The 10,246-nt window shown below is 33.6% G+C and overlaps 1 protein-coding gene across 1 annotated transcript; it reads right to left on the bottom strand.

Annotated features, from left to right (window-relative positions):
* Positions 1-4,954: 4,954 nt before the first annotated feature.
* Positions 4,955-9,408, bottom strand: LOC145103107 (delta-1-pyrroline-5-carboxylate dehydrogenase 12A1, mitochondrial-like). The gene is made up of 16 exons (XM_079040647.1): positions 9,258-9,408; positions 8,690-8,769; positions 8,496-8,599; positions 8,327-8,394; positions 8,176-8,233; positions 7,957-8,070; positions 7,780-7,863; positions 7,588-7,692; positions 7,389-7,502; positions 6,714-6,845; positions 6,527-6,616; positions 6,356-6,445; positions 6,052-6,261; positions 5,860-5,970; positions 5,420-5,499; positions 4,955-5,332 (listed from the first exon to the last, which is right to left on the bottom strand). The coding sequence occupies exons 1-16, from the start codon at positions 9,320-9,322 to the stop codon at positions 5,194-5,196; spliced, it is 1,644 nt and encodes a 547-aa protein (XP_078896773.1). The 5' UTR covers positions 9,323-9,408; the 3' UTR covers positions 4,955-5,193.
* Positions 9,409-10,246: the final 838 nt, after the last annotated feature.

Here is a 10,246-nt window from a genome sequence, read left to right as displayed (position 1 = left end):
ATATCAGAGACAAATTGATGATTCTAACTATCTAACTAAAGTTGATGCTGCGGAAATTCCAAAGATTCTTGAAAGAATGGGATATGAGGGATCTTATCCTCCTATCATGAAAAAGCTCTTGCCTCCTTACTGGCGCTTCTTGGCTCACGTGTTCATTAGTTGCGTGTCAGGACGGAGATCGGGAGCAGATGAGATCTCAATCAGAAACACGGGAGCGATTGTATCTTTGGCATCCGGCAACAAATATAACTTTTCAAAGTATATCTTTGATGAGTTTTTAGTAAATATTGGTGCCATGACTCGGGGAAACAGAGACTCCTTTCTGATGTATCCCCGATTCATTCAAGCTTTTATTGACGATCAATTCCCGGATATGGTCAAGTCTGGTGAAAAGATGGATACAAAGTCCCTAGGCCCTCACACCGTTGGTCTTATTAAACAAAATAGAAAGGTCAAAGTGATATTTCAAGGTTTACATCCCTTGGTGAAGTTCGGACAATTTGCGGAGATTAATGAATCTTTCGAATCCCATGAAACCTCTAAGAAGACTTTATCAGAGCCGACTTCATCAGAAAAAGTGTCCTCTGAGTTTATTATCACTGCTTCTGAACATGAAGATGACGAGACTCCTGCTCAAAAGACTCAAGTTGATGATGAACTCGAATTGCAAGCTGTTCAGGTTCAGAGTGACTACAATGAGGAATCGAGAAAAGATGACGAAGAAGATGAGAATGTTGATTTATCGGGATTTGATCGAGATGATATTCCACAAAACTTTGGTGGAAATGATGACTTTCTGTCTGAGGTGAACCTCAAAAACTTGCTTGACGATGTCAATGAAGTGGTTCCTGTGACCACTGAGACAAGGATTGAAGAAGACGTTTTTGTAGTCTCTCCTCCTGCTTCAAATCCAGCGGCAGAAATAGTAATTCCTATGGTGATAGTGTCAGGGATTCCTCCCCTTGACACTGACCTACCTACATCATTGCCAATGGAAGAAGATCTTACCACCTCTCAAGCCACCCCTCCTCCTAACAAACGCCGTAGACTTGTACTGAGGTTAGCAACTCAGAGCACAACGACACAAGGTGCTACAGCTCCACCAACAATCACATCAGCTATTGTCTCAACCGAACCCATCAGTGAAGGCCCTAGCAATGTATTTGAAGCTGGTGGTCCCTCATTTGAAGCAGATCCTTCATCTCCTAGACCAAACGAAGATGATGCCTCAGTCAAGCTAGCTCATCTGTTAGCTGAAGATCAATTTTCGACACCACCTTCTCGTGGCAAGGGAATCTTTATCGGAGATGACAACACAAGAAATGACTCCCCCTCTCTCCATGGACTTCAAAGCCAGCTCGACGCCATCAAACAAAAAAATGTAGAACTTGATCAAAGAAATATTGAGCTTGTTATAAAGGTCGCAGATCTCCAATCAGAGAATACCGAGCTCAATATTCAAATGGCCGAACTTAATGAAGAAAATACTTTGAAGACCAAGCAAATTGCAGATCTTCAGACTCAATATGGTAGTCTGGCTGCAAGTTTTCTAGAGTTTCAAAAGAAGCTTGAAAGCAGGTTTGGTGATGATTTCAAGACAACTGCTGATGAACCTCATGTCGATTCCCCTGTTCCAGATACTCATCATGTTGATGCTCCCATTTCCTCTCAACCAATCAGATCCCCAATTGTTGTAGATCGTTTTGAAGTGGATCCAGAACAGGCCTCTAGAGCTGCAAAGGCAAAAGGTGCCAAAAGGAAGAAAGTCGCTGATAAGTCAACTGACAAGAACAAATGGTTATTTAAAAGAAGTGTGGATCATAAATCTCCTTGGGATAGGCCTCGCATAACTTTCACTGACCTGAGCACTCAAACTTTCAGAGACGTATATGGTGATAGGTCAGGAATTATATCATGGGGATTTCATGATACGCTGGATATGTTTATGGTACGAAGGAAGAGTGGGAATAAAGAATTGTACAAGGATGCTCATGATTTCCACTCCTTTACCAAAGTTGATCTTATTGAGCTATCTAAAGCTCCCTTCTCAAATCCGTCAAAGAATCCCAAGGCTAGCCAATACAAATCTTTCTTGGAAGATCAAGTGGCCAAGGGCTTTCCATCAATGAAAACTGCGGAGTCTTTTGTTGCAGTTCACAAGCACGTTTTGGATCACGAAACCAGCGAGCCTATTCGGGCAGTGATGTGGCCTGCCACTGCTCAAGTCAAACACATCCCTGTTCCTCAAAATTGTCATGATGTATCTCTTCACTCTATGTTGTATTGGGTGTATGATGAAACATCAGATGTTGCTGTTATCAAGCTCAAAGAAGATTGCATTCGCTTGTATGACAAAAGGGATCTACTCCAGTTTGGTGAGCGGGACATTCATCAGCTTGCAAATCATCAAATTATTGTTGCTAATGAGTTATTTGAACCTGCTGCAAAGGAATATACAAGGATGGTGGCTACGATTATTGACAAGAGAATATGGAATGGAGCTATGGGGAGATCCGATGTGCTGGTTGTTGACAAAGACTAAATCCAAGCCTGCTCCAAACCAAGGGGGAGATTGAAGGGTCTTATTAATGGTTTGGGCTAGGCTTAGCATGTGATTTGTTTTGGTTTATGTCTGTAATTGCACTTATTGTTTAGTCTGTGTTTTGTGGTGTTTACGACCGTAAACGTGTTTACGGCAGCAAACTATGTTTGTGGTCTTGTCTAGTATAAATAGTCTACGAGTTTGTCTTTTGAGGGGTTTGATGCTCTAGAGTTTACGGCTGGTATTTGAGTTGTATCTGACGATTCAAGTGTTTAATCGTATGCAAGCTCAATTCATTCATCTTATTCTTGTTTCGTGATTGTTTGATTATCAGTGATAGATCCAGATTCGGACCTAACAACTTTGAATTGCTTCTTACCCAACCATTGAACTTATTAAACTTTGATATATTTTAAAAATATTTTGGAGGTTTTGACTTCAGAATAGGATCATCAACCTTATCCAATGCCTTTAAATGTTAACATGTATTTTGACATAAATTTAGATAATATCATTTGATGAAGTCTGAAGTTAGAGAAGCTTGGATATATTAGAATATTTTTGGATATGTATTGTTTACCGCTATTATATTCTTTTTATTGATTGATATGTCCTTGCAACTTAACACACTATGTTTAAACTTGAACTTTGGGACCACATTTCCGCATGTTTGAACTACTGAAAATTTTAATCTTAAAATTGGATTTTTGATAAACTATTTTAAACTAACCCATATGTGGGATGTTTCATAATCCTTAACACATCCACTACGACTCTACTTACACAAATGATTGGGTATCAAAATAACCCTATGTTCTAACACATGTTAAACTAGCCCAACAAATAAATAACCCTATATTCTAACACATTTTAAAGTGAATACTAACAAGAGGATTGAATACATGGAGATTAGTTCAGTTTCTGAATCCATATGATCTATTCGTGAAAATAATTTGTGACAAGCTTTAAATAAAAATAAGGATTTTTAGTTATTTGTTTGGAAATCTAAATTTGCAAAAAACAAGTAAATGATGCAAATTAGTGATATGAATTAATAAGGATAGGATAATCAACATTGGAATTCATCACATAGACAATTAGCTAACTTATCATCAAGATTTATGGTGCAGTACTTGTAGATCAATCTAATTCGGCTATATCAACTTAAAAGCAGCAACCACCTACTCTTCATAAACAGTATGATAGTTAGAATCACCAAATCCAAAGGAAGAGTCAAAACCTTTCACTTTTACTTTGGAGTTTGGAGAACACTTATGGTTAAAAATGAGATGAAAACATCCATAAAAACCATTTGTTACTAATTGTTTTGAATATCTAATAAGTAATCAAGAAAATAATTTACTATTGTTATTCAAACATGTAAGCTCATGAACAAAAAAACATAAGAATGATTTAGAAATCCATATGGAAATTGCATTCATATATAAGAAACTAAAAGTTTCAAAGGAAAACTAAAAGGTCATGGACTACTTCCAATGTTGATTTATAAAGAGCTTAGCCACTCATGGCTAAAATAGAAAAGAAGTAAATTAGTGTGCCCAACATCCACAACTTCAACGAGATGATTCAAACCCTTCAAAAACTCTCCCAAAATCGTCTACACAAATGCATCAATCTATTATGTCCGAAGATGCAAATACCCTCAAAATAGTTGCAAAAAGTCGAAAGGATGAAACTTGCCATGTAGGACTCACGCAGGCCACGTCAGTCTAGGAAAAAATGTGACATGGTCCGCATGAATGGGTCTCGCAGCACGTTGATTTGAATACATATATGTCCTTATCACCATGATTTTATTTGTTTCATTTGTCTTTCTTTGCCACTCCCACAAAATCACATTTTATGGCCCAAATATCCTCCGAAGCTTAGCCCAAACCCTTCAAAAGGCTCCTCCTCATCATGTATCTTAGCCAACATAAAAATCCAAGTATTCATCTTCTTCCATCATCATCCTCAAGCCCGAGTCCTCTAAAAATCTCCCAAATGGTTTTCACTCCTCTTTGTTCTTCTTACTTGGTTGCTAGAAAACTTTAATTCCCCCTTTTGATGGTTTTGAAATCAACTTATTTCATTGCATTTTATGAAGTCGAGTTTTTGTTTATGGGGTTAGGATCAATTTTTGTCTCTTTATGGGTGCTCTATGTCGTTGTCTGCCTTATATGGCTAATTTCAGCTTCTTTATGCATGGTCCAGAATCACCAAATTCTTATAACATGCCTACATATCAACAACCTTTTTACATATTTAGATTGCTTATTGTTTATGAAACAAAATGCTACACCTACCGACTTTTATAAGTCGTCGCAATTTATTTTTCAACTATCAAATTCCATAACACTTGTTTTGTTCATAAAAGTTACAATAAGTAAATATATTTTCAAAAATCAAAAATACTAAAATGCTAAATATGAATTATTGAAATTAAAAAAAAATAAAAAGCATAGCAACATTGAATGTCTCTCATGAATTTAGGAATCAAAACATCAGCCGTAGAACCACTATTTGGTTCAACAGTTGGCTCAACTAACAGAAAGAAAAAAAAAACGATGGCCATATGTTGATGTTAATTAATTTAAAAATCAAAACCTTGAAAGAACACATGGTCATGTTAAGATTATGATTGAATTGACTCAAGTAGAAGGTGGGATTTGCCAGTTGTTTGGGACTGGTCCATGGTCATATATAACTTCTCTATGACAAGACCACACAAGTTTTATCGCTTCAGGAGTTCCTATTCCCGCACCTCTTGGATCTCCCGCAGGTCCAAACCTAACAACATACCATTTAGCATCATAATTTCACTTTCAAGAAAATAAAAAAAGAAAACAATAAATGTCAGGGTTTTTTTCTACCCACCAATGATTCTGTGGTGCTCCGGTAGTTCTTGCTCTAAGCCCAACATATGTAGTTCCATTAACCGTATGCCCCAAAATATCCTGTAAATGAGTCCGACTCATCACATGCTTATAAAAGGAGTCCGAGGCTTTGTTTTGAAAATGCCGATACACATTGTGAGGTTTTCTTTCTTGTTTCAGAATGAAGAAAGGTGCGAGTCGAATTTTTGGAGAGTGCGGGTGTAACTTTTGGGGTGGCTTGAGAGATTAGTCTATGTGATTATAAGTTATAACAATTTATCATATAGTGGAACTTTTTTTATTTATCTAGGCCATGGTTTTTCTCCGGTTTTGAAGTTTTTATGTCTCGAATTTCTTTATTATTTTTCATTGGGTAGGTTGTTGGGAATCCTTGAGACCTTTTTCCCAACGCAGAGAAAAATGAAAAAATGGTCAAAATACCTGAATAAACAACGGATCATTAGAGACCACAGCAGCGGTTAAATGTGCATGCATCCTTTCAAGGGCTTCCAACACCATTGGGATTTGGTTGTCTTTATACTCGGTGATAATCTAAACAACAAAAAGAAAAAGCATTAATATCAGTTTTTATAAAGTCAATTAATAAAATGTTTTTTTTTAAGCTAGCGTTACCTGGAATGGGCCAAATATTTCCTTTGTAACAAGCTCATAATGTTCTTTCTTTAGTATTTGTTCAATTGGAACAAAAATAGCTGTTGGTTTTATAGCACCATATATTGAAGGAATCGAATGATTTTCCAATTCTTCACCACCAAATAGTAACTTTGCCCCTGGAATCCTAAGCAAATTGTTCTTGTGGTCCAGCATTGCTTTTGTTGTGAACTAAAGGGATGAAACAATTAGTTCAGGGGCAAATCCGGAAATAATAATTTAATATTGAAAATTTTAAAGCAGCTTAATTTAATACACACTTAACTGTAAGAACAGGGCCAATAGTCAAATCATCAAGCTTCCTCCTACCAGCAAGAGTGCTTAATTGATGCATGAATGAGGTTTTGCCCCAATTCTGAAAGGAATAGAATCTGTCAGAATTGGAATCTCGGGGGACTAAATTGTAAAAAAAAAAAAAAAAAGTAGAAAATTAAACCTCGTGCACGAATAACAATGATTGTGCTGAGCACTTTTGACCACTACAAGCATATGCATCTTGATCACAAACCCATGAAACATAATCCACCTGTCAATAAGTACAATTTTTAAATATTTAATCTATATTATAATTTCAAAAAATAAAAAAATTAAAATTTTACAGTTTAATGTGTAAAATAATAAACCTCATGAACATCAGGGCCAAGGATCTTCCAGTCAAATCCTGCATCTTCTAATTTAACTCGACCATTTAAATCATAAGCCAACTTATTTGCTACTCTTGAACTACCCGTAAAGAGTGTCATTCGTGGATTTGCCTGATAATTGAATCATAATGGAGTATTATTAATAACCAATTTCCAAAAAATTATAAATTGTTAATGGAATATTTATAGAAAGACCATTATATTTTGGGTAATTTTGTGGTTTAATTTAACCACTTATACTTTATTTTTTCAAATTAATTCATACAAGTTTCAAACGTTATTTCAAATTAACCATTTTGACTTGTTATATATGATATCAAGATAACATGTCAAAATGGTTAATTTGGAAAAAAAAAATTGACATGTTATTTTGAATTGTTATATATATGATGTAAAGATAACATGTCAAAATTCCAAATTAACCATTTTGACTTGTTATCTTTACATCATATATATAACAATTCAAAATAACATGTCAAAAGAAAATTTTCCAAATTAACCATTTTGACATATTATTTTGACTTGTTATATATATGATATAAAGATAACATGTCAAAAGTTTAAACTGCAATACTACCCAAAACATAATGTTTTTTTTGTAATTTTGCTCAATGTTAATATTAAATTTTAATAAAAAAGATTGGAAAAACAAACTTCTAAAAGTAGTTTGTTCATTGTTCCTCCATCAGAATTGATGAAGTCAACATCTTCCATAGGCATCCCACAAGCATGGAGTAATCGAAGCATTTGCTCCATTACAATGCATACCTATAAACATGCAAAATATAAAATATTAAATATAATTATAAAATATTAACTATTTTATACAATTTTATGCGTTATAAAAACTCACTTTGCTATCGACTTTAAGGACAGGCTTGTTTCCCATATAAAGTGCTCCCATTAGCTGGAGTACAGGAATCTCTAGAGGAAAATTAAATGGTGTAATTAACGCCACCTGTGACAACAAATAATACATAATTTTTTACTATTTAATAAATTTAATAATTTAATTATAAAAAATAATATTTAAAAGATGTCTTACAGGGCCATAAGGCCAGCGGAAACCATGACTTTGTTGACCAAGATGATTCCCAGGTACCCCAAAAGATCTTGCAAGAAAACGTACCTATTGAACAATTTTAATTTTTTAATCAGAAAAATGTAGTGTTTATATATTTTTTTAATGTGTAAAAATACATTAATTATAAATTTTAAGTACCTGATCACTTGAGAAATTCTCAAGAAACTTTGCTGTAACATAAACTTCAGCATAAGCCTGCTGATAACTCTTTGGTGAGACTCTTTGTACTAACTTGGTAAAGAAATCAGAAACCTGAAAGGGTATAAAAGTAAATCATTACAATTAAATATAAAAACAAAATCAGATGTGAAAATGTACATAGCTTTTTTTTTCTTTTACTATAAGTTTAATTAATACCTCAGGTGTGGAAAGAAGATGTCCTGCTTTTGCGGATACATCTCCATATAAAAGATATCTATAAATAACATTTATATCAATACCTAAAAAATTATCAATATTTGATGATATGTATAAATTATAAAAGTTGTGTAATTAATTAGAAGAAGACCTCTCTGGGGATTTGAATGGGTTATGAAGGCCATGTTTAGGGCACTTAGTTAAGCTTTCTACAAAAGGCTGCATAAGATAATTAAAAAAAAAAAAAAAAAAATAGATAAGTTTATAAACAAATTTTCAATTTGGAAGAGAGTAAATTGGTCTTTAAATAATGCATATACCTTTATTCCACTTTCATCTACTTCTGAAACTTTGATGAATGATTCCCCATTTAGAGGATCCAAAATTGTATTCCAATTACCATCTTGTATCCATTTCCCCTGAACTGTAAATTATGATAACCCATGATTGTCAAAAAAATAAATAAATAAATAAATAACAATTTCAAGGATTCTACTAAAATTGAAGTGATTACCCAAACTTTGTACTTCAGCAGGCTGAGAGCCTGATATCTCTTCAGCTTTAACAGTTGCAAATTGCAGTGAATTAATGAACCTAAAACAGACATATCACAGAAATGTATAATATTTATGATTTATCAATGCAAAAACAGAGATAACTCTTAGTTTTGCTTATCAAAATCTTGTAATTTCGAGAATTATGTTTCTCATGCATGTTTTTTTTTATCTTTATTCCTATAATTAAATGAAATTATGAGTATTGTGCATGTCCTTTTGGGTAATTGAGATTTTTAGAAACGATTAAACATAGAAAACGAGGAAGCGGAATGAATCAAATTGCCATTTCGACTGATTTTCAGATCGATACGATTGTCAAACCAAATATGAAAATGCAGCCCAAATAACAACGAGATGATAAAGCACATGAGTATGAACAATAACATGAGATTTTTAGAGCTTAAATCACGATTGTAACACAGAAAAACAGAAAACGATTGATCGATCAGAATCGTAACTTCGTAAACGGATGAATGAAAAGAAGATGATCGAATTAATTATTGGAAATGGAAGTAGAAAGATTACCTTGAGAATCTTAAGGAATGAGGAGCATTGTTTCTGATTTGATTGCAGAATCGAAGCATCGACATTGTAATTGGATTTGTTTGGACGAGTGGAAACTCGAAACCCTTGGTGTGTTTTTAAAATTGGTGTTACTTTGTTAATAGAGCTCAACTGCTGAAGGGTGAAAGCGATTCGTACGGAGTATGTCGCGGTGGTTCGATGCGCCACAGCGGACAAACTCCACGTGTCTTGACCCAATCATAGTTTGACAAAATCTGCTTTCTTTATTTATTTTTTTAAATTTTAATTTAATTTTTTTTTTTTTCTTTTCTTACATGCTCTCAAGTCTCAAAGTGACACTGTCATAAAAAAGACAATGGATCTTTTTAATTTATTTGTTCTTACAGAATTTAAAAGTAATATATTTTTAAAAGGACTTTTATATTGGCATAATTTATGTTTTCGTATATTTCATCGGATGTGACATCGAAAAAGATATGATTAAATCTCATTGCATCACTAGAAATTATGGGTGTTATTTTATATGCCCTTATATAAAAAAAAATCAAATACATACACACTCACAGAGAATGGGTACACCAAATAATTTGAGATAAATATAGAATAAGTCGAAACTATTTGTTAAGTTTTTCACAGCATTAAACTATCAACTTATCAATTGAAAAGAAAAAACTATCTACCAACTTATCAATTAAAAAAAATTACCACAATAAAACTTATCAATTTATTTGTGGATTCGGTATTTATGTTATTTTATTGGTTTTTGTATGAGTTCGCCTATTTAATAATTTGTCGAAAATCTTTGTGATCCAATATAATGATTGAAAAAGTTCATATAAAGAGATTACAAGTTTGGTTGTTTTATAATATTTATTATAGAGTTTTTTATTTTTTATGGATAATGTAGGGGCTCTTTTGTAACACTGTGTATGTATTATATATCGTTAGGTAATGCATTGTAAACTTTAAATTTAACGGGGATTTTCTAC

This window comes from Lactuca serriola, chromosome 4, assembly GCF_051521515.1.
Source record: "Lactuca serriola cultivar US96UC23 chromosome 4, Lser_US96UC23_V15, whole genome shotgun sequence".
NCBI classification, from domain to species: Eukaryota; Viridiplantae; Streptophyta; class Magnoliopsida; order Asterales; family Asteraceae; genus Lactuca; species Lactuca serriola.
Note: the sequence above shows the minus strand (reverse complement) of the source record. Positions and strands in the feature narration are given on the sequence as shown.